We start from the raw sequence: 25,876 nt of genomic DNA, 5'->3' as shown, positions 1-25,876 counted from the left end.
GCCAAAAAGATACAATAAAAAACTGAAAAAATAAAACCTAATCAATTAAAAAACACAATTTAAAAGAAAATGGCTTGATCTTGCAGCTAACAGCTACAGTCAGAATGTAAACACGAAAACAAAAAGCTGCGGAACCGGGAATGTGGCGGGGGGGGGAACTAGAACATATGGACTTTCTGACGGTGTTACGAAATGTAATGAAGACTAGTGTCCAGCCTGGGCTTGGGAGATGGCCAAATTTTTAAAATTGCCTGGCAGTTGAAATCTAATGGGGGGGTGTGCTTAATACAATGGAGCGTACATTTAAAAGTGTTGTACTCAAGTACTATGTGTCAACACACCGAAACGGTGCATTCGAAGTTATTTCAAATATTGCAAATAATTTTTCTTTGTTTTTAGTGTTATTTGTCACCTTTTGTTGTTATAAAAATCCACTTCCTCTAAACATGTGTAATTTTTGTTTCTCACGTCCCAAAAATGTGTTTGGATGCGTCGGGAGGGGGACATACTGAGTGGGTCACTTGGCCGTTGTGCCCCGGTGAGTTGACTATAATCCTACCCCTGCATTTCGGTATTTACAGCTGAAATAACAAAACAAACATAGCTGTTGTTTCTGTGTATGGTTGCCTGCGGAACATGGGGATTGGTGTTATAGATGGAAATGGCCCACGGGAGGGGTGGAGGTATCCTTAGCACTTATCTATGGTGCAGGAGTGGAGCGATATCGATGAATTATCGGGTCAATTCCAAAATTAATACCAGACAGCTAGAGGGCGCTCGTACATCTGTTTGTCAGATTAATAGTTTCAGAACAGGGGCTCAGCTCCATGTTTAGTAGCAGAAAATTTTGTCAGCTCTGTCGCGTCGTCGTTTTCGTATGAACGGTGAGGTTTGTGAATTGCTGTAGCCCGTTTGAAGTTGAATATAACGTATACACCTTTTACGTGTTCTGTTGCTTAACGAATTCCGAATACGACCAACCAAGCCGGTAAGTAGGCCTACCCAATGATTACCTCCAGACCTGTGGGGTCTGATGTCCGCCTATAGCCTCTAGCCCTAACCCTGCTAAATGCACCAGAGGTAAAAAGTTGTTGCAAGTTGGTGCATTTAGCAGGCAACACAAGTCTTATTCTGGTGCATTTAGCAAGCTTGGTGTTGTTTTATTCCTCCATGGTGTACCTTAGGTTTTCTGGTGTATTTGGCAGGGTCAGAAAAAGTATACACAAGCAAATCTGTTGCTCTGGTCATGCTGGTGTAATCAGGTACATTTAGCAGGGTAGCTAGTGGTACCGAGAGTGACATAAATTAGTTCACTGCACAATGCACCAATATGCACCAGTGCATACTGGTGCATTTGGCAGGGTACCCATGTGGGGTTTAGTGTATTCTGATACCCCTTGGGGGTTAGGGTTAGTGGGGCTAATGTCCACCCCTCTCCCAGTCCCGCGATCGTCAAGGGATTTATACCTTGTACATGTAGGTCAGAATGGTCGGAAAAAGCTCATTTTGCCTATAATGTGGTTTACACTCTACAAAACACACACGTGCCCGGTAGTTTCGTATAGGTTACCTATTATGGGCTTTTCAGGGGAAGATTTGATCAAGAAAGTGCAAATTGAGGTTTTGCACTCATTAGGGCAGTTTGGCTTAAACAAAAGAAGATTTGATACTTGAAAATTGTCAGTTTTAGTTCACGAAAATTGCTTTTCCATACAGCTTTGAAATCAGCACCCATGTTGCCGTGGGGGCAGCCTGAACCATACCATTCTGCTAAATGAAGGATGATGTTGAGGGCAATCTTTGAAAGTACACCAATTTAAATCTTGTGCACCCAATGTTTAATTTTGTGCAACTGCAGATATTGTCATTGAAATTATGCACAGTGAAAAAATTGCATGGTACATGAATCACGGGCATTAGTTGTACATGTATGTAAGAGACTGCTATCAATTACACATTTTGCATTAATTTAATTTAAGTGTCGGGTCTGTTGTTTTTGCTTCTGATTTGTGCTGCATGTGAAGAGTGGCGCAGGTACGTGCCAACTGCAAAAGCAGATGAAGTTTAACTTATTAGTTTTGAACTTTTTGATAAATGTTACGCCGTGAGAGGTGAAGGTTTTTGTGAGATTATCGCCCATTCTTGTGGTAAGGTACCCTTTGATTGGATTTAACTGCAGCAACCAAGTGCCACGGTTGCTCTCCACACTTGCCGTAGTCATGGTAGTGTCCCAGTGATTTGGACAACGTCGATGGCAATAAATTGCTGTAGCTGCCCAGACCTGTTTGCCTCTGTGCACTCAATGTGTACATTATCCGTTTTAAGAATCAGACATATTGATTGATCATGTGCATACATGAAGCTGTGTCGGAATTACATGTACTTGGTCTAGATGGTAGTGGCCGCAGACAGGTCCCATATGTGTGATTTGAAGCTGCAGCCAAATGATTTAGATGTAGCCCTACCCTTGCTAGTCCTGATGTGGCAAATTAATTGTATGTTTGTTGTTCGTAGGTCAGCAACATACCCGGTAACTGTGACCCTCAGCAGTCAGGCATCACATGATGTGAATGGACTAGATTTGGACTTAGTTTCAGTGCAGCAACGCAGCGTAAGTCTAAATTAATAGCAGTGAAATCGCTTCTCTGTTCTGTATTTGTGCTGTTTTTCCCTTGCTTATTTGCAAATGACTGACCGTAATCCATCATCCAATGGCCGATCTACATGTAAATTATAGAAGTGGGGTTTGTATATTTTGGGGACTCCTCCATTTTGGTTAAATTCTGGAAAAGGTCACTCCCCAAAAATGAGCAGCCTAGGGAAATATTCTCTTAAATATGCTGACCCTGTTTTTGAATAAATTTTTATAAATTTAGAACAGCGAATTGGGAGAAAATGTACTTTTTAGACTTTTATACCTGAATTTTCGGTAACCAGCCACACAAATCGATACTCACACAGTCACACCCTAACATTACGAACATACCACACGTGACACTTTACAGTAGTAGTGGTCATCCTAAGTGGTCACTTTATTTCCCATTACAAATACCAGTACATGTAGACTGGTTCCTGTTCCCCAATGGTACCTAATACACATGTACATGTAATTAACAGATTATCTATGTTCCAAAGATGCCTAGAGATACTTGTACACATGTGTAGGGATGGGGACTGGTAAATATTTGCAGTTTGCCTCTAAAACAGAGCAGGTAGGCATACTACTCTTCACAATGGGAAGGAGGTTGCTCCCCTCACTTGTCTCAACCAATTACAGATTGGCTTTCTAATGGAAAATTGTCGCAACCAATCAGTGGCTTTCTGCCAAAGCAGCTTGGGCACTCACCATATTTATTTTCAGTGTGCATGGTTTGTGTTGCTGTCATTGTTTTTACCCCGTAATTTTCCTCAATAATCAAAGCCCTGCCCTCTTCCAACAAAATGAATGCTGCTGTTATTCAACTCGGGGTGTCATTGTAAATCTACCCTGGCAATTACAAAAGTTAAGAAGTCATCTTCCATCCTATTATAGGAGGGGAGGGGGTCTGGAAATACACAAACCCTATGGAGGTAACCCCCTCTCCAGTCTACCACTGCATGAATAGTTTTGGGGGTAGGATCATGTCACTTATCACATTCGAATACGGTCTTTCAGCCAGTAATTTTATTGGTTGAGAGCCAGTCAAGAAGTAGACTTTGTGCCAAGTCGTTAATTGGTTTGGTAAAAACTGTTTTTCAAAGTGCAATAGTTACATGTATGCCATCTACATGTTAGAAATGTATCTGACCTTTGCATGCGGAAGGCGGTTGCCTCGTCCCCAACTACCCAATGATTGACCATTTATTGACTAATTTGGATAATTCATTTTCAGTCTTGTACACATACATTGTAACAACATATGGTACTTGTAATTGCTCCGGGGGGGGCACTTTGATTGGTCTGGATTCCAGAGGGTATACATTACAGTTAGTGATAAGCAATCTTATGCAGCACTGCCTCTGGAGTGTCATTAATTGATCTTTCTACACATACCATAAAACATGTGGATCGGAAATGCAGTGAGAGAAGATACATGTACCTGTAGTCAGTGGAACCCCATTCCATTGAGACAGCGGAGATATATGCACATAAAACCTGAACAGCTACCTGGTACACACTTTAAGTACCAGTAATATAATGTCCTCAATGTTTTGGATACATACATGTACACGTACATGTACAACTCATGTACTGTACATGTACATTTTAATTCATCAACGTCCATCCTTCACCATCCTTAAGCACCATCCAATATTGAAAACGGTATGACTACATTTGGTTGACTATAAGTGCTCTGAACTACAGCATTGCCGAGTGCTGTGGGCATGACTTACCGCATAGCTTCAAGCGTGGCTAGCAGTAGTTTTAAGCATGATGAATTACTTTCATCGTACTTTCTGAAGTTTGTATGAAATTTAGAGTTGTATTTTTGTGGACTCTAACCCTTGCACTTTAAAGTCACTGACCAGATCATCGTCAGACACGTATACGAAGTACAAGTTACATGTACATACATGTACATGCATACATACACTGTACATGTTGTGTTCATTTGTTCACCTGTAACCCAAATTTCATTGTGCATCTACGTGTATGCTGTGTTTCGCACGACAACATGCACCATTTTCTGTAGAAGGAAATTTTAGTGTGGCAGGAGACACACATTCCATTTTGTTAGATGGGCGTTGCACGAAGCACGAGTCTAAATTGATAAACAGAAGATTAGACTTTCACTTAAGAAAAGGTATACATGTATAAGGGAAAGGATGTGTGATGGAACAGTATCTGGCTGGAGCCTGGGTCTGATAAAGGACCATGAAGGTTTTATTTTATATAACAGGTTTCGCCCTTACCCAACGTATATCAATAAGCACTGTATGCTCAGTGCTTGTCCGAGAGCTTGCGAAAAAAACCTCACAAGTTTACTCGGGTGGGACTCGAACCCACGACCTCCTGCTTACTAGTGCACATGTCTTAACCACTCGACCACCGAGCTTGCCGGGGTCGGCTGGCCGGTCCGAGTCAAATTAAGCAGCGGGTACTGCAAACTATTTTTTCAAGATGTATTTTTGCGTTGGGGAGATGTTAATTTTATATAACAGGTTTTGCCCTTGCCCAACGTATATCAATAAGCACTGAGCATACAGTGCTTGTTGATATACGTTGGGTAAGGGCAAAACCTGTTATATAAAATTAACATCTCCCCAACGCAAAAATACATCTTGAAAAAAAAAGGACCATGAAGGCATGGTCCAAACCAAGTTTGATGTATCTACTGGAAATGATGATGAAATGATAGTGAATGAAATTAGAAAGAAGTGTGTTTTCATTAAGCAAATACATGCACATGTATGTACATGTACGTAACTCCTGATACGGTACCAGTGGTGTAGAGTGGAGCTATGAACTTCGTAAAATTAGTAGGCCTTTTCACTATTGAAAGTTGAAACCGAAAGTTGAAGCAAGATTTCGAAGGTTTCTGTGAGATAAACACAGCAGATGAATGCACACGAGTCTGTGTTGGACTTTCATTTTTATCTGCATTCTGCAGAAATTTTCATCCAATAAAAATCAGAATCTTTCTCAAAACATACAACATGAAGCCACTGTGACGATTGAAAAAACTTCAAAATTTTGCATTTTCACATACATGCAAAAAAAGAAAAATTCTTTGATTTGTTGATGTCTGCTGCAAGCTTGCATGTACCATTATGTGCTGAGCTGTACATCTTGAAATTATAATGGTTGAATTGAATCATCGTGTGTGTATGCAAGCACAGTTGAAACTACGAAAAGGTGGAAATGTTTTGACATTTAGAGTATATCTATATGTAGCATGTTGCTGGTGGATAAGGCCAATCCAAAGAGGTCTGCTTCCCACAACATGGCACCTGAAAACAGGATACCTGCACATGTGTGGGTACATGTAGGTTTTGGGGACACTTTCTTAAATACCGGTACTTGTTCATAGCAGTGCAGCTAAGGATTTACTGGATAAAAAAAAGGGGGGGTCGGGTTGCATTTCTCTCTCATGAAATGAACAACATTTCCAAGGGTATTTAGTTGCTTGCATTGCATATATTCTGGTTGAACCAGTTTGTAATACCGGTAGCTCCATGGTTCAACAGCAGGGGGCTCCTTTTACCCACGCATAGGGCAGACAGTAAATCAAGCATTTGCATATATCACAAGGGCCTCAAGTACATTTTCTGTACATGTACATTGTACATTGTACATGTAACTGTTTTGAATAGATAAATACACATGTACATGTACACTGTTCATGTACAAACTGTTCGTGTACATGTACAGTACCTGGCCTGGTACACAGTGCCCTCAGACCTCTCCTTGAACCCTGAATGACAGGATCCATACATACATGTACAGTCGAACACTGTACATACATGTACATGCACATACAGATGATGTACATACATTGTCCATTCAGAGAGGATTCTTCAGTCTTTCACTCAATTGAAAACACAACAATTTACACTGGTACAATTGCACATGTACATGTACAAAGACTTCATCAAACAACATACTTTTCCATGATTTACATGTAGGCATATTCACACTTACATGTATTTGGAACTGTCAAATTACTGATAAATTTACTGAAAACTGCATGCAGATTCAGACAAACTAGAATCTGTGTTTTAAGTTGTAAACACTAACTGATGTATTTGAATCACTTTTCAAACTCCCAAACAGCTGAATTTCAAAGAAGAATAAGACACATATCGGTACATGTATTGATATGAAGGCGCCTTATGTAGATGTATATTTGTGTATACCAGTACATGTAGTGTAGGGCTGGGCTTAGGCTCTTGTTACAGGGGTATACACAGGGGGAACTACAGATATTATGCCCTTGAAGGCCTTCATATTTGGGCATAATATGTGTTCGTAAAACCGATGCCCTTATATGTACAATGTACAGTACATGGGAACAGCATTCCTGTGTGTGTATATACTGTACATGTACAGTGTAATTGTACTTTTTTTAATGAACTTGTTTCAAATTGTTTGTAATGAACTGTTAATTATCGAGGTTGAGACCGCAAAACCAGAACACTATGCACTCCCGGGCTACATGTACATTTCAGGGTTTTTGTTTCATCGTTTGAATGCAGTGTTGTACATGTACTTTTGTTGGACATCTGTTTGATAAAAGATTGAATCTACTCATACTACATGTATGTAATGCATTTTATGTTCTTAATCTGTTACTATACTGTGCAGTTTTTAATTTTTCAATATCTGATAATGTTTAATAAATTCTAAGGTAAATAACGTTTGATATTTCAAGATCTTAAATGCCATGTGACGTTCCGCTGGCAATTTGCCAAGCTTTGCCAGACACTTCTTCACAACAATCAGTACTTGCCTAACTGCATTGAATTGTTTCCATGCTGAGCAGTGACTCAGCATCATCGTCACAAGGAGATGTTGCCAGAAGAGTTTTTTCTGTTCATTGTTGTTCTGGGAAAACCTTGGCACGTGGCCGTGCTGATTGGTGAGCACTGCAGGTGACTTTGCTGGGGAGATTTTGCCCCCAGAATCTCTCGGGAAGGATGGTGACGTCAACATCAAGACTCCTGCATGAGCCAGTGCAGTTGAGGGAGATTCGATAGATGTCACACGGGAGCTTTTTCCAGCATGATGCATCACGGCTTATGCATGCAGTGTTTACAAATTATGCTGCATTTTCATGTACAGTACCTGCACCGGTAGCTATACCTTGGCGTAAACGTACAAGGACCACTGTCCGTAAGCTGTAAGGAGAAAGTTTTTGTCCTCATGCAATTCATATGTCGGTTGCTGAAATTCTTCCCTTTTTCCACCCGGTAAGTGGTGTTTTTGATTAAACGCTTCAAAGTTGAAATTTGGCTGTCTCATGGAGGACAAAGCGCTTCTTCCAGTTAGCACTTCCAAGAACCTGTGAAGTGAACAACATTTTTTATTTGTATACTTCAAAGTTTGTTTATTTTGTTCGTTTTATTTTTCAAGGAGAATTTTTAAAAGTAACCCAGAGGGCCTGTTGCCAGAATGCTGACAAAACAGAAAACTACCAAAGTACATGTACATTTGTTACCGTACATATACGCATGGATGTGTTCATTTGTACTTTAGGTACAATGTACATGTACGGTGAACATGCAGAGTGTTGAGTAGTCTTGTTCTTATTCATTGGAAAAAGATTGACTTGTTTACATGGTGTGATGTGAGTTAATGGTATGACTCCTAAAGTCTGCATGTACATCACGTCTACATTTACATTGTGCCGTGTACACACACACACACACTACCAGTAGGACTGGCAGTGTGAAGTGTATGTATAGTAGTTGGATATGTCTCTGGAAAGCATGTGGCAAAATTAAAGCGCATTGTCTTGAAATGTTTATTTTATGGATATTTAGTCATGCGGAAGGTGCCATAACAATCTCTTCAAAAGCGTAACACTGTATGTGCAATACATGAAATGTATGGTACCACATGTAGACATGTGCTTGTCTTTTAATCACAGGTGCTGCACAAGGCCTACAAATGTAAATTATACAAGTGTAGCCTCTACATGCACATTAATGCAGGCAAACAGCCAGTGCCATGCTTTTGTTACTGATTGCCGTTTTTGACTGTTTTCTTGTCTTCTGTTGTACCATACGGTACATGTACTGGTGCATATCTAACATTCTGTTTCTTGTATTGTGCAATGCAAAGTAAAATGTCGTAAATTGCCTTTTTTTTTCAGGAATTGGGATATACATTGCACACACACACATCGGTACCCGCACATTCACCGGTAACTGCACGACCTGTACATGCAAGAATGGCTATCCATTAGGCTTGTTTTATACACAATTTGCATATTCAAATTAATAAAATCAGTGTTTCCATACATGTAACTGTACACATTTTAAATGTGTGGAATCATTTGTCCAATTAGCACCTCACAGCTGGCTGGAGTCCAATCAGAATCACGAATAGGGCCCCCCTTACGTGTTTGTACGTGTAGATCTACAGGGTATCCACTCGATCAGCACCCAGGAAGTTTTAGTTATGCCCAGCTCACTTTCTTTCACAGCCATCTAATTTCTTTGTGTGTGCATTTGGAGGGGGGAAATCACCAATTGGCTGTAGTCTTTTGTTTGGTCATTTATGAGGACAAGCATGACCCGAGTCAGGCCAGCCAGTGCCTGTGCCTGTCGCCAATCTCTTTGTCTCATTGAGTGGTGGACTCTGTCATTTATCATATCCATCCCTTCATGTATTCACCCATGTTCATTGTCCACTTAAAACGGAGCATCCAATCATTTATTTCATAGTGTGTGTTTCGATCCTGTGGCCTGTGTTGACAAGTGTATTGAGCCATCGTGTGCTTGTTCTGTGGACATCAGTTCTATTGATTGGTGGATGGGAGCTTTTATTGGTTTGTGTGCGCTATTGTCATGTGCCAGACTGTTGTGACGTACGGCCCTGCTCAATCCTTTTAATAGCCCTCCAGTTTAGTGTTATGTGTCAGTATCGTACATCATATTATGGTGAGTACATCTACTTACACATTCACCTGTACCTTTATTTTCCTCGTAATTACTTCACTCCCTATTTCACTAACCTGCATGTTCTTGTATTATACATGTACGTATTCACTCTATTCAGTGTATCACTTTTCAGTTTCTAAGTTCCACTTACTGTTGTCAGACAGAATTGGTTATTTACATTTTTTAATTGTAGAAGTCTGTCTTCTGTCACCAAGTGCGGTGGGCAAAATCATGTACACGTGTACTGTACATGCATAAACATACGCCTGTATACATATACTTGTACACATGAACATGTATACTGGTATACATGTACATATATATGCATTATGTAGGCCTACATGTACATATACACTGTACATGTACATGCATTTGCAGCTGTTTGGGATAGTGTTGGTACATGTATATTCCTCAGGTACATGTACATGTATGTGCCAGTCTCAAAGCCCGAAGCAAGCAGATGCGCATGCTGCACATTACTGCAGATACCTCTGCTCATTCACAGGCTTGGGTGATAATCTCAATACATTTAACTTATTTGCAAATCTGCTTGGCAACTTGACACATTGTAATGTTTGCCAAACAGTGATGGTGTGTATTCTTAACATTACTGATGACTCTAATCTAAGTGGTTATTTGTCTATTTCTAATGACAGTAAAGTGTGCAGTCTTTTTTCCCCTTTAAATTTATAATTCACCTTCACTTATTGTGTTCCTGTGTACTTATTGCTACATGTAGGTGTGTTTGTTTATTGACTCTAGTTTGAGACTCAAGAACTTGTCTTTTTTGTATCCAGTCCACCAAACATGCCACCAGTATATTCAGTCTGGCAAGATAAAAAAGTTCAAGGTGAGGTTTCTAGAATGGTGGCTTGTAATGATTGTTGTCGTCCCTTGCTGATGTTTTGTCAGCAGTGTTTTTGTCTTTGGCATTGTGTGTGAACAAAGAGAAGCCTTCAAAGTGTATTCAATGTGTCTTTCCACATGTACGGGTAAGCACATTCCCTTCAGACCATTGAAAGACAGGTTTTGCATTTGGCGAAAGCGTGTCATACCTTTACGTACACATGCTGGTGAGTTTTGGAGTGTTGATATACACCGTTTGTCTCCTGTGCACATGTACATGTACGGTTTATGTAAATATTTTGATTTGCTCAGAGAGTGGACGAGTGCTGTGGTAGTCAGTGAATTGTTTCAGTTGGCAGTAAAAGTTATGGGCATCTACATGGATGGTATTGCTCTTTTGTTCCATTTTTGATGTACCCATCAGATAGATGGATTCAGCCATGGTAAAGTCTTGTCTCATTCCTATATATCTGATGTGTGTGTAGTCCTTGTCCTTGTCAGAGCTAGGTGGGGGTACAAAAGCTTCTAGCTTCAGCCACTTACCCAGATGTTGCCCTCTGTTTTTGTGCTCAAGTGTTAATATTATTTGTTCTGTGTAATAATTTAATTGTTTAAATGCATTTTGAATCTAAATACGTGCATTCGTGTCGTAAGTATAGCAATGTGCTACCTATGTGTCTTTGTAGGGCAATGTTGAAATAAATGTTTAATTTAAAAAAAAGTTGAAACAAAGCAACTCTACTAGTTATATTTACATAATGTATCAGATTTCTTGTATACATTTCATATGAATGCCACATGTTCTGTGCCTGATGTACATATTGTGTATGGATATATCCTCTATACCCTGCATTACAAGGTACACATTTTATTTTGCGCTTGGCAGACGGGTGTGTTTTTAACACATTTGGCACCACACGATCACGAACCATCATAATTAATGAGCATTATCTCCAGACAAATTGCTGTCATCAACAAGCCATTATCACAGGAAGGTCTTGGATATTTTGATTTCATGGGCAACAACAGACCATGACAATACATTGGATAGGATATATGCATTATTCATATCGCTCGTGTTTATGTACAATGTTTTCAAACTGAAACATTAGCCAATCCAAATTCTAAGATGTTCAGAGCCAAGTATACGCAAAATGTAACAGACAGAACTAACTGAAAATTTGGGCCAATTCCGATTTTTTTCATCTGAGTTACGGTAAGTTGCATGCCACACATAGCACAGCGTCATGACATGTCATGTCTCTACTTGCTTTAGCACTACGAATTTGGCTTATTATTCCATCGAACTGGCAGTTGATATCACTAATGCTCATCAGGTAGCTGAGTGTCGGTTGTTGTTATAATAAAGTCCGTGTGCATTTATCTGGAATGCTTGTAACCACCTACATGTAAATATGGCGTTTTACATGAAAATGGCATTATTAGGTCCTCTGGAAAGTGTGGGGAAAAATAATGAAAACAGAAGCCCAGCTGAATGAAATATCCAAGACTTTCATTCAATGCCAGAAATGAACTGAAGTGACTATAGCACCCTCTGTTGGCCAAATTAATCCATTTCAGCTGAAAGCATTGGAACCAAGACTGCCTTTGCCAGGCAGCAGACAAGTTACTGGTACACAAACTGGAGAATTTTTTTGTCAATCCCTTGTTTTTTGTCATGATGTGCACAACAGGCAGATCCTCGTACCCTGGGCTACAGAATGATGCAAGCAGGTCAGCCCGGAGGGGGTGCAGCACCGAATGACATCCCACCTATCCAGGCCCTCTACATGGCCGCCGCCAGCCAGCTCCAATCCCCCATCACCGTCTCGGCCAAGGAGGAGGAGGACACGGATGAGAGCCTTCCGCCCAGCGGCAAGGACTGCTACGGCAACGAGAGGCAGACACTGGGCGATATGGCGCGCTTCTTCAACAATGCGCTGCTGAGCGACATCAAACTGCGGGTGGGCTTTGAGTGCTACAGCGCCCACAAGCTGATCCTGGTGCGGTCCAGTGAGGTCTTTGAGAGAATGTTCAGTTCGGAGTGGACAGACCCCAATAAGATGGTGAGTGGTTTACGCACTGCAGCAAATGACCCAAAGGCAAGATATGGCCAACTAACCAGTATCAATTTCCAGTGAGGTCTTTGAGAGAATGTTCCGTTCGGAGTGTACAGACTCCGATTTCATTTCCTAAGATGAAGAATATCATCATAGGTGCTGTGTATAAACCTCTGAAAATCAACCACATTGACTTTGCTCCAATGTGCCAAAGACTATTTGCTAGAATCAATTCCTCAACCAAAACTTGTCTTGTCTCTGGTGACTTCAACATTAACTTACTTGATTATATGGCTCCCAATTCACAGGCTTTTGTTGATATTATTTCTTCTCATTCTTTATTACCACTAATTAATAAGCCTACTAGAATTGATAATATTTTATCTAATGTGTTGCCATCACCAAATGCAGGCATTATCCTGTCTGATATCTGAGATCACTCACCAGTTTTCACGATTATGCCACTCAAGAAAACCTTCCTTTTGTCTAACATACACAATCATATTTGTATTCGTCATTTTACTTCTTCTAATACACAAAACCTCAAAGAAGATCTCCATACCACTGATTGGTCTCTTATAAGAACTTGTGAATATCCCAACCAAGCATTCAATTTATTTATGGACAATTTAACAATAATATTCTTCTGAAATGAGATAAACCTACATTTAGGACTAAGTGTAATTCTACTGCTCCCTGGATAACCAAACTTCTTCTCAAATCCATTGAAAAGAAAACTAAACTTTATCATTGTTTTATTGCTAATCCAACAATTGAACGAAAACTGAAATATACTAAGTACAAAAACATCTTAACCAGTCTTTTATGGAATTCTAAAAAACAATATTATGCTAATCAGTTTGAACAGGAAAAGAACAATATTCATAATACCTGGAAAGTCATCAACTCGATTTTAAACAATAAATTGCCCTCCCAGTCCATCAACAGAATTATCCATGAAGGCAAACTAATTGGTAATCCATAACGTATTGTCAATTGTTTCAATGACTACTTTGTCAATCTAGGTCCTAATCTTGCGAAACATATTCCTTGTTTTGCCGGAATCATTTACCAACTTTTTGAATGATCCTAACCCAAGATCTCTGTTTTTGAAGCCAGTAGATGAGAAAGAGGTGATTGATATCACCAAGAATCTAAAAAATAAAAGTATAGCATTGGCCATGATTTAATTAATTCCTCTATTATTAAAAAAACTCTCACTTCAATTAGTAAGCCCATTGCTCATATAATTAATGTCTCATTTAAAACGGGACTAGTTCCTGATGCACTAAAAATTGCAAAGGTTAAAAATGGGAATGTTAATTCTGTCATGAACTACAGACCCATGACTTTTTTGTCTGAGATCCTTGAAAAAAGTGTGTATACTCGTATTATCCATTTTTTTAATAAACATTATATCCTAACTGATTGTCAGTACGGTTTTCGAAGTCATTGCTCTACTACACAGGCTGTTCTTAACTTTGTCAATAAAGTAACAAATGCAATAGATAACTCTGAGTACACCCTAGGGGTATTCTTTGATCTTTCAAAACCGTTTGATACCATTGACCATGATATCTTTCTATATAAACTCATTGTGGTATATTTGGGGTAGCCCAGGAATGGCTCAGAGGTTATCTTTCAAATAGACAGCAATATGTTTCTGTTAGTGGCTTTAATTCAACTCGAATGACGCTAAAATGTGGGGTTCCACAGGGGTCAATATTGGGTCCGTTGCTTTTTCTGATCTATGTTAATGATTTTGTCACATCTTCTTATGTATTTTCATTCATCTTACCGGGTATTTGCTGATGACACATTACACATATTGACTCTAAATTGACCTGGGTCAAACATATTGGCTACCTTTGTAAAATTATTGCAAGATATATAGGAGTTATCAACAGAATCAAACATTTTATTCCTCCTTTACATGTATCGGTAGTTTTAACTTCCCTTTACAATACTTACCATTATCTTAGTAATGGTATAAGATACAATGGTATAAGAATACAATGCATAGGGAGCATGCTCCGTAAGTAATCTTAATAGACTTTTCCTTTTACAAAAACAAGCCATTCGAATTGTCAACTTTACTGATTTTAATGCTCCTACTGATCCATTATTTTCCAAACATAAGATGTTGAAAGTCAAAGACATTTACTTTCATCAGTTGGGATCCCTTGTGTATCAATTTGTTGCAGGTTCCTTACCATCTTCAATTAATGTGCTTTTCACCAGGAATCTTGATGTTCATTCTCTTTATACTTGCCAAAGTGCAAATTTTCATCTGCCATTAATGCTTACATCTTTGGCAAAAAAAACAATCAGATACGAAGGACCAAGATTATGGAACTCTTTGAATGAGAATCTGAAAGCCTCGAAAAATTTACGAATCTTCAAACGGAACTTCAAAAAGATTATATTGAATGATTACCATTGGTAATTATTGACTGTGGAATTGATTAGCTTTATCTACTTGTCTAAAATCTTCCATCTTTGGACAGATTTTCTGGTTAAGATCTGGCACATTGCATCTGCTATTACAAACATGTTAACTTCCCTGCTGACATTTCTCGGCGTAGTCATGGGCCTTCACATTTAAGAGTGTTAACCTGCTGCACAGCCTTTATCAAATGAATTGAAGCTTCATAGATTTACTCATAATGAAGGTCATTATTTATAGAGGAGCCCCCAACTATGAGAAGGACCAAAAGCTTGGAGAGACTACAACTAGTTTGTAATCTCCAAACTTAGTGTTTCACCATGACGTGTACACCACTCCTCTGGTATTCTCAGTAATTGCATGATTCATCCTCAAGGATCGGCAGTAAGGATATGAGATGGAATGTGACCACTGACCAGATAGGAAATCTCCATCTGCCTAAGAGCTCACATGAAGCTCATTGTGGCTAGGATATTGCTTAAAGTTGGGGTTGGAGGTTAGGATTATTAGGCAGATGCATCTCTTGCCGTGATTGCACGATCTGAAGTAGAGGGGGAAAGTGAACAAAAATTTATAATAGTTTAGGAATGGGAAAACTTATTTCCCCAACACCTTCTCTGTGATTTATTTGCATTTGAGATTTGTCACTTTGTAGAATTGTTTGAACATACTGGATGTAGGTCATGGAACTTTCCATCTGTATAACTGACGATTTGCTCCGAGAACACAAAACAGATGGCTGCTGGTGTGTTGCATCTCCAGATGCAACTTTTTGCTGCATCATTGATCTGGCTGAGAGCCAGGTTTATCATTTGGTCATCTGGATGCTTCCAGCAGATGGCAATCATCCATTATTTTTAGAAATTAATGCATATATTTTCAAATGTATAGATACGTTTGAAACTTGCCAAATTTAAGTTCTCTTTTCTTTGTGTTAACATTCAAGGAGATACTGCATTCGGTTTAAAGGAAGTAAACCCTATTCTAGTTTCAAACACAGATTTCTGTGACAAATATTCAGGAGCATACCGGTACATGTACATGTACATGTATATGTACATTACATGTAGTTGTTCAGTTGACAGAGAAATGATAGAACTGTACACATGTCCACATACACTGTTCAATTAGTGGTATGTGTACTGTGCTTGCACTTTGTGTCATATTAGAATAGAGTACCGAAGTGAATATGTCACGCGCACAATTAGTGTGTACAAGGCATTAGCACGAGAAGCAGCGCATGAACCAACACGCGCGCGTACTCCATTCGTTTGCACTGCACTTTCTGGTTCACAGTGACGTCACGCGCTTCATTAGTGTGTAAAAGGCGTTAGCGCGAGAAGCAGCGCGTGAACCAACACACGCGCGTACTCCATTTGTTTGCACTGCACTTTCTGGTTCACAGTGACGTCACACTTCGGTACTCTATTAGATACGTCTATGCGTACATGTATTTGTTTATGTACGTATTCTTCATGAATACAAATTCTGTACTTTGTTCTCAGTGCTGAATATGAAACCTATTGTACATGTGTGTACTGTACTTCACAGTTACAGAAGCAATTCCAACATTCAACATTTAATATTTACGTGAACAGTACCAGTATTGCTCAGGCATGCTCCTGCGCTGTTCTGTCTTTTTGAGAAATGGCTGAGATCAGCTTACAGCTCTTGGAAGCGACCAAAATCTCACAAACCCGTGTCCTTGATGATTGGGTCCATGACATCTTCAAGACTCCAGCATGGATAATAAGGCTAAACCATTGATCACATTTCCATCCTGGCTTGCTGTGGTGCTTGGTTCGTCCTTGCAGGTCAGGAATTCATCCTTGAAGATGATACTGAAGATAATGATCATGAGGATGAGTGGGAGGAAGGGGGGGTTTGAGAATCAGAGTAGGATGTTTCTCTTCTGTGTCACAGATTGGCTTTGTTCCAAAATGACAACGCACATACCGTATGCACACTGTTTCCGAAATTTGTATCCTTGTGGAGATTTGGCTTTGTTCTCCAGTACTAATTCGGTCTCATGTGAAACGATGTTTTCAAAGAAACGATGTTTTCAAAATGCTCCCATTTGAATCACTCACCAAACATGAATCACTCTCCTGGACTGAAATTTCGACCAAATGTCCCTTATATGAAACACTTCAATTTGCGACAGATTCTTACACATTAACAATTTCTCCTTTTTGAGCAATTTCCACATGTCAGTTTTGTAAAATCCTTGTGGAGACCTACATGTATTCACCTTTAGAAATTGCTTGTGGAGACCTACATGTATTCACCTTTAGAAATTGCTTGTGGAGACCTACATGTATGCACCTTTAGAAATTGCTTGTGGAGACCTACATGTATGCACCTTTAGAAATTGCTTGTGGAGACCTACATGTATGCACCTTTAGAAATTCCTTGTGGAGACCTATTCAACCCATTCTTCTGGGTCTCCACAAGGCACCATATTTCGGCACAGTATGCATGTACATGTACACACACTCCTAAATGTACTTGTATACACCAAGTATGATTGTCATCTAGTAACCTTCACATTCAGAGAAACTTCTGACAGTAACTATTTCTACAACCATTCTTTTCTTTACTCTGTATATAAAAGTATAAAATACCACTAACTTTCTCATCTGCCAAAAGCAAGTGTGAGGACACAGAAATTACCGGTACATGTACGGTAAACCACAATAAATCCAAGTGATGTTCATGAATGCATTCTGTTGAAGAACCCAGTACATTGTAATCTCCTTTTACATATATAAATAAAGTTAACTTTTTATAGATGCATTTAACAAAAAAAACAAACAGTTAGTTTTGCCATGCATGTACAATTTGTACATGTATCATTAAGCACTGTCATAGTGCAGTCTAAGAGCTGTAAAAATTCAGAAGATTCCTTGGGTGGGACTCAAACTCATGACCTTCTGCCTAGTAGTGCAGTGCCTTCAACCACTCAAACCACTGAACCTGCCATGAACCTGCCAAGATCAATCGGCTGGTTCAGTTAAAATCTGTCCACAACTTGGAGCCATTCTCTTATGATGAAAAATGAGCAGCAGGGAATCTGGTGAGAGTGCGGCAACTTTAGGTCCATTTCCTGTTAAGTGGCCATGCCTAGGAACTTGTATGCATGTTTATTATAGTCTTCTGATACTCAGTACGAATGTGCTGTGGATTTGAATACTACCAGTTTTTGCGAATTTCAGTGCATGTACATACCAGTACTAGCATACATGTACATGTCTGTATATGTGCAGGTATGTAAATTATACATGTTTACCTCATACTATTTGGTATATGCCCTCATTGTATGACTCTGGAGAACAGAGAGGAAATGATGAGTGTTCTTATACATGTACATGTATGTGGACTGTCTTTCTTATTGGACATTAGCGTTGGCTTCAAAACTTACTTTATTTCACATGGATTCATAAACGAATGTCTGTAGGGATGTTTAAATTTGTCCACACATCATTTACAAGGTCGTAGTACTTTGGCAATCCTCTGGTTTAAAGTCGTGGTACATGTATATGATTTTTATATAACCCACTGTTACCATGGTTACTGTAAGGATCACCTTGTGCTAATTTGATTTCCCTTGTACTTTGATGCAGGAAGTGGAGCTGGTTGAGGAACCGGAGTGTTGTGACGTATTTGAGGCATTTCTCAAGTTTCTGTATAGCTGTCATATTGTCCTGACTGTGGAGAATACCCTTCCCATTCTCATGCTTGCCGACAAGTATAATGTGAGCGACCTGCGACTCGTCTGCATCAACTTTGCCACCAAGAGCATCATCCCCAAGTTGCCGCTCAAGGATGTGTTTCATGTCTGGTACCAGTACGCCACCAAGTGCTACCACCACCGTCTCATCACCTCCTGCATTGCAGCCCTGTCGCCCAAGGCCGATGACATCATGTCCCTGCCCGAGTGGAACATGGAGTGGCTGGCCTTGGACGTGGAACAGCTGACGCAGTTCCTGAAGAGCTCCGACCTGACCATCCGCAACGAGCTGACCCTGTTCCGCGCCCTGGTCAAATGGATTGAGTCGCCCAAGCACCCCGAGCGCCAGAGCAAGCAGAAGGAGCTGCTGCAGCAGTTCATCCAGTACATCCGTTTCCCGATGATGACCCCAGAACAGCTGGAGTATCTGGAGAAGCACCGTGTGGTGGAGCAGAACCCAGAGATGTTCGTACCTTACCTCCTGCAGGCCTACAAGTTCAACGCTGTCAGTTTGGAAGCTAGGTCCAGTAACAAGGATTTTGCCTCCTCCAGGTTCCTGCTGCGCAACTACACCGACCTCCGTTGGGACAAGCGCATCGTCCTGTCGGGATACTCCCACTTCGGGAGGCTCTCGGAGGTCATGCCACGCTTCTCCACCCGGTCTTCCTCCTACCCCCACACCAGCTGGGACTGGGAGTTGAAGATCTACCCCAAGGGCTCATCCACAAACAACGAAGATTTCCGCGTCGTGCTCTACTCTAACGTGGTGCTGGATCTACCCCGGCCCATGGAATACATGATCTCCATGGTGAATAATGAAAACGTGTTGGTGTCTGTGGCAGGAAAGAAGAACTTCACCAAGTCAAGGTACACTGCTGACTCTGATCTGGACAAGAAGGTCTCAGTGGACGAGCTGTCATCACCGAATTCCCGCTTTTTGGTGAACGATAATGTCGTACTGCAGGTGATGGTCAAGCCACTGCAGTGACTTATTGTCGAAGAAGAAGTTGAAAGGAAATTGAAAGGAAAGCAGATGACAGATTCTCCTAGACCCTTGCTAAAAAAGGAAATTAAAATAAAAGATTAAAAATAAAAAGACAGAGTCATCTAAAAACCCAAAGAGCTATATGGATTTCTATACCTGTGCATGTGTGTCCGTTGTGTGTCAGCCAGACTTTCACTGTGGTCAGTCATTGGATGTTTGTGCAGTCATCACAAAGTTTGTGTTGGAACTGTGACAACTTGAGAAATGCAAAGTTACGAACCACTTGGCATGAACTTTGTTTAGACTTAACAAGAAGATTGCCAGTATTTTTGGCCGGGGCTGTAGTGCAAATGAATGGAAGAACTTTATTTCATTCAGTGCGACTGGCATGAACGACTGTATGTGAATTGTGCACTAGACATCATGGCTCGTTCCAGATTGTACATTGTGTGTGTTGAGACCATTGTTCTCTTGGACTGCCGTGCATTTACCGAGTATGCATGAAGCCACTCACAAGACTGTGTCAACAGCTGCGTGTAATACATTGTGTCTTGCCATGCAGTACATGTATTTCCTGCATGTACATGTACACTTGACCTGAGGACTGTTTGATTGTTTGAACTACTCTACATGTATGTGACGAGGAGAAGCTGACAACGTATTGAAATTGTCTTGTCTGCATATGTAGTTGCTGATTTCCAGTGTGTGAAACTGTTGTCTTCTTGCAACCTGAATTTTCACTCAGGAACTACGTGTGAAAAAAGACATATGGAGTGCATAGCTTCAGGTGTTACGCTTAATAAAGGTTGTGATTTATTTTTGTAATGCAAGAGTCACACCGGTAAGTTATTCATGTTATGGTGTGAACTCCTCCCGAAAGAAATAGGTAATTGTTGGTAGTATTAATGTTTTAAATGATTGTCGCTTTGTGAGTATAATTGTTTTGTCGCTGTATGTGTATTTTGAAACTTTGTTGACAACAACACATGATTGTTGCTGGTTGATCTAATTTCAATTTTTATTTTGAGAAGAGAAATTTAGCATACTGTATGTGCAATTGATTTGTAATTTTCAGAATTACTCACTGGAATGCTTAATTGCAAATTCAAATTTCCCACTTCCATTTTTGCACATGGCTTTCTTAAAAAGCACAAACATGTTTTAAAAAACTGTTCATCCAATAGTCTTTGAATCTCATAAACATAATCATGCACCCTCTGTAAACCTTGAATTTTGGTTTGGTCATTGAAATGTAGTTGAACTTGACTGTCAGAACATTGGATTGTATTCAAAATGAAGCACTGTAAAAACGTCCTACAGTGCATGTAAACTGTTGCTACATGTATTGTCACTTAGTGTTCTTACTGGAAGTTTTATTTCAAGATCTGCACAAGCACACAGCATGGATGGATCAGCAAAGGATGCTAGATTAGCTGTACTGCAAGTGATAGCAGGCAATATTTATTGTGTTAAACATTATTGGTGTGTTCTTCCCAGTGTTACAGAAAATGAACTAAAACGTTATTCAAAGAGCTGTTACCTTTTGGAAAGTCATTGTACAATTCCAAATTTCCCCTTTTTGAGCATGTTTCCTCCCAACACTCTGAAAGGTACTGTCCCATCATTTGAATTATCTAACAAGTAACTGATGAAATTATTGTTGAAAAGCATACTTGGTTTTAGCATGTTATGGGACTAAACTCCTTGTGAAATTATTCTTGTTGGCAACCTTGTCATTTTGAGGAAAACTACGAAAGGCCATCCCAATGCATCTAAAGACCCATTTTTGGAAAATTGCCATTAGAAGCATGCACCAGCATTGACACAACATGCGTGCACACGTAGTTACTATACTTCGTTAGTTCATCAGTGCATGACATCACGGAGCTGAATTTGATTGAACATGAAAATTTGTCCCAGACGCTGGATTCAGGAGCAATTTAAAACTTCTTGATTCAGTGAGTTTTGATCTGAAATTGAAATCCTAGAAACTTGTTTTTCTCAGAGTGTTTTTCTCAGTATTCACCAAACTGAAAGTTCAGTGGGTTTGCTCTTGGGCACTCTTCTTTAGAGTTTGAGTCATTTTGTCGCCACAAAGGAACACAGTGCAAAAATGTAAAATGATGGACCATACGTGTACATGTATATGTTACTTTAAGGTGGGTTGAAGCAAAACAATAATTATATTGTGCATCACACTGGTAAAAAGTAGTTGACCAGTGGTTGAACTATACTTGTATGCAATGTACATGTAGTTCATGCCTGGACTTACTCTTATATACATGTATTCTTGAAATCTGAAGAACAACTGCACATGTGCAGGTACATGTACGTATATGTGCATACCGGTACATGTAAATCTCTGGTTGCTAATGGTATTAAATGTAGAATACTTTCTTCACTTTACTACTGTACATGTACCTTTGGCTTTCAGAATTTGGGGGTACACCATGTTATAATTTTTTAGCATGCATGAGAAGTTGTATTAATTGTATTGCATGATTCATTGTCAGCCAGTCATCAGATGCCCTGTCAGCCAATCAAAGGCCAGAATCTATGGATGAAGAGGTATCCACCCAAATACTCAATACTGTCAAGACCTTATCGTCAAGCCCACTTCTGAACAAAAAATAAAAGAAACTGGAAAACTTAACTTGGGTTCACCTAAGTGCAAAAGGAGAAACAAGATTATGTCAGGATTTACGTGTACAGTGTATGTGTAACCCTCTGAACTTTTGTGCTTGTAAAGTCATAATAGGTTTTTGATGTGTGCCCAGACTTGCCCAGTCTTGGTCTGAGTCTTCAGCCTTTTAGGGGAACAAGCTTCATTCAGACACATGTATTTTATTGGTCTACACACAGAGTTTACTTAGACTTTGGATATTGTCCATTTCACATGCTCCTCGTGTCCACATGTACCTTTTTTGGGGCGCCAACCCTCCATACCTAGTGTGGACTTGTGAACAAAAGATGTCCATATGATGCAGGAAGGGAAGATGTTCTGTGGACTTACACACATCCACAGGACGTTTCCCCTTCTCTGAGAAAGAAGTTTAGAGGCATTTTCGGGTTGGGGTCATCTGTCGTAAAAGGAAGAGGAATAGTCAAGGAAACCTTGTACAAAAAGCCAGCTGAAAATCTTGTTCCCAGTTCAAGAAAAACGAGTATTTTCACTGAGTTTTCTTAACTGCATGAAAAGAAAGGAATGTCCACAGTAGGTATGTAAGGTAAGTGTGGGTTTGTTTCTGCATTCAATTGGGGACCCTGAACAATAGCGGACAATAAGGTCCCCGATTGACAGAGGGTCCCCGATTGACAGAGGGTCCCCGATTGACAACTGTGTACAAAACATATGGGTGGTCTTCTAAAAAAGTTAAAGTACAAACAAAAGAGGAACAATAGGGGGTCCCCAGTTGCAGGCAAATACACACTTGTGTGTGTGTGTGAAAAGCTTGGCAAGCTGAAGTTTGATCACGTCAGAATTGTTTCATGGTTCTACTGAAATGTCTCTGTCATTGAAATGCTGGACTGCAATACAACGGCTACCTTGGGTGTCAGGAGGTTCATTATAGTCTTGGTTCCAAGACCTTCCAGTTGTTCCATGACACCGTGAGCCATCACATGTACTATACATACACATCTACACGTACAGGGCAAACGTACACCTCACAAATGGCTTCCTGTGATAATGATTTGTGTGGTGATAGCACCCTCTAAGTGTTACGTGTGTGGTTCGTGTCGCGGAATAACTACTGGAAGGTCTTGGAACCAAGACTGGGAGGTTCACTGAAAAAAATTAATTTTACTGACATTCACTTCATAGATCACATGGGTTTTAATATTTCCCACATTGAGGGACATTGCTTTGAAGGTTATACGTTTCTTGAGGAAGCTTGGTCAATCTTTGCCAAAGTTACATATGCTCTTTTCCCTTGTGACAAAATAATAAGAGTGTGCTCTTCTTGGCTGTCACAAATACCGAACAGCAAATTACAGCAATACTGTGCAGGGCCTGCCCGCAGTTTAGGTGCAACAAGTAAAAATGATATCGTCTGTAATTTATGATTTACAAAATATGCCTGTTATTTCATTTTATACTTACATGTCAGAGTTTTATTTTAAAGAAGCATTCATTGTAAGCACAAGGAAAAAAGTTTGAGAAGTACATGAGTCACATTTATCTGTTAATGTGAATTTTGTTTAGAATAGAATACTGCACAATGATCAATATATCTGGTACAGGTATAACTGGAAACTTTTGAGATGCTTTTGTCATGTTCATCGAGGGCGCTGTTTAAAATAGAAACAGTTAATTACTTCAATTATTTGCAAAATTTTGATGCAGAATAGTGATTGAATAAACACATTATGAAAACTGGCCTGCAGCAATTTTGGATCGTGTTCTTTTTGGCAATATGACAAATTTAGTTGTTAAAACAATGTTTATGTTGCAGAATTGAGCTTTTGAGGAAAGCAAGTGTCCTAACCATTCATTTTCATGAACCGGGCATTTTATTTAGGATATGGCTGAAATCAAGGGAAGCACAAGAACAGTTATTTAGCAAGTACATGTAATCCATGGAGAATTTGCTTAGGATCTGTTGTATTGTAGAAGAAAGTGTGATACTTAATGGTGGTGTTGTAGTTGAGTCCATCACAGGATCTCCAACCAGAGCTTAATTGTTATTGAGAGAGTTGCGACATGAGTGTCTCCAATGTGGGAACCAAAATGGTGGATTATGCAGCAGTGCACATGGACAATTAGCACATAATAGCTGCATGCTGTACTTCACACTTAATGAACAGCCATTTTGGTTCCAAAGTCGGAAGTTGGCACTACTCTCTCTATATACAGCTCTGGCTCCAACAAAATAATTATCCATTCAGTGTTGTAGTCGAGACCATCACGAGACCTACACAAGACCCAAGCCCGAATTCAAGTCACAAGCTTATTCAAATGAACTCCAACAAATGTATTCCTTTGTCATTGTTCACCCTATTACTTGTGACTGGTCCTGTGAAAGGGCTTGTACATGGTCTTGACTACACCACTGCACCGTCATCACATTATTCAGTCTTGAGGCAAGTCACAAGTCATTGAAACAAACTCTGAGTAAAGTATTTCTTTGTCATTACTCGTGACTGGTCTTGTGAAAGGATTTGCAACTAGACATTTGAGTGACTTGACTTCAGCACTGTTCAGTGGTTTACTTTTGTGTTGATTTCAGATGTGAACATTTCATGAGGCAAGCTACCCTAGCAGTCCTCAATTCTTCAACAGCTGGAAGATTGAGAACAGTTAGGGTTGAGGTGCCAGTCTCTTGCATTGATGCTGTGGTTTTCAAGTACTGTGAATCCTGATTGTGTGCCTGTAATTCATGTCGAGCTGAATATCCAATACATTCTGGTAATGGTGCTGATGATGTGGCCTTTGCAAAAAGTGGCATTTAAGTTCAATAAAGGCTAACTTAGAAATGCAAACCAGATTCATTTTGGCTGTTTGTTCTTTGCCATATTAAGATATGAGATTTTGGTTGCATGATATTGGTTTCTTGAAGTGGATGAGACTATGACTGTTGTACAGCTGATTCTGTATCCAAGTGATAGTTTTCTTTCACTTGCCTACCATCATTATTAAGGCCTATCTCACAGCTGTGGAATCGTTGCCCACAGAGTACATAAGTTGGCACCCCTTTTCAAGTTCGACCTATTCGTCCCAGTATTAACACGAAAAATGGCAAAATTTTTAAAGGAACATTTATATGTACATGTAAAATAAACCCTTTTTTGCTTATAATTAAACACATTTTTACATTTGACCTCACAAACCCACAGGTATGTATTTTAAGGCGATTTTTGGGGGGTCTGGGTTGATGAGGATCTTTTGATTGGGGTATTTCAGTTACTCTGCTGTTTTGCCTCATAAGAAAGAAAAAAATGTGATACTTGTACAGTTTGTATATCATATTAATACTTTTTTACACTTTAAAAAAATCAACTCCCCACCAATGTTTATGTTTCCACATAAGTCATCTTTGTGTGCCAAATCTCATTTGTTATAATATAGCCTTTTGAAAGAACTTCAGCATTAACACGTACACCAATTAAAATTATGGAATCCCCAGCTCGTGTGAAATTGAGAACTGGTCTCCCCACTTTTTATCCATCCACTACTTAATTTTGATAGAAATGGATGGGACTGTGCTTTAGGATGCAGTAGCGCC

The 25,876-nt window shown here is 39.7% G+C and overlaps 1 protein-coding gene across 10 annotated transcripts; it reads left to right on the top strand.

Moving 5' to 3' along the window:
• Nucleotides 1-785: 785 nt before the first annotated feature.
• LOC110975194 (BTB/POZ domain-containing protein 17-like) lies at nt 786-25,133 on the top strand. Of its 10 annotated transcripts, none has more exons than XM_022227437.2 (5): nt 786-988; nt 2,515-2,611; nt 10,383-10,435; nt 12,126-12,497; nt 18,561-25,133. In XM_022227437.2, exons 4-5 carry the CDS (start codon nt 12,153-12,155, stop codon nt 19,653-19,655), a joined length of 1,440 nt encoding a protein of 479 aa, XP_022083129.1. In that variant the 5' UTR covers nt 786-988; nt 2,515-2,611; nt 10,383-10,435; nt 12,126-12,152; the 3' UTR covers nt 19,656-25,133. The 10 variants fall into 10 exon arrangements, 9 of the variants coding, with proteins under 9 accessions (XP_022083129.1, XP_022083130.1, XP_022083123.1 ...); XR_015425939.1 differs by lacking the exons at nt 786-988; nt 2,515-2,611 and adding an exon at nt 7,515-7,813 and having other exon boundaries at nt 18,561-23,223; nt 23,412-25,133; XM_022227438.2 differs by lacking the exon at nt 10,383-10,435 and having other exon boundaries at nt 787-988.
• The last annotated feature ends 743 nt before the right edge of the window (nt 25,134-25,876 follow it).

The sequence above is a fragment of the Acanthaster planci genome, linkage group LG01 (genome assembly GCF_054643075.1).
Source record: "Acanthaster planci isolate LZ-2023a linkage group LG01, COTS_SCS, whole genome shotgun sequence".
Lineage (NCBI taxonomy): Eukaryota > Metazoa > Echinodermata > Asteroidea > Valvatida > Acanthasteridae > Acanthaster > Acanthaster planci.
The sequence above is the reverse complement of the archived record's forward strand: the minus strand, read 5'-3'. Positions and strand labels throughout refer to the sequence as shown.

Coding starts and splice junctions, on each gene's coding strand:
- LOC110975194 (XM_022227431.2), top strand. CDS start 7,678: ATGTCACACGGGAGCTTTTTCCAGCATGATGCATCACGGCTTATGCAT. Junction 7,814..10,382: donor ACGTACAAGGACCACTGTCC/GTAAGCTGTAAG, acceptor TTTTGTATCCAG/TCCACCAAACATGCCACCAG. Junction 12,498..18,560: donor GGACAGACCCCAATAAGATG/GTGAGTGGTTTA, acceptor ACTTTGATGCAG/GAAGTGGAGCTGGTTGAGGA.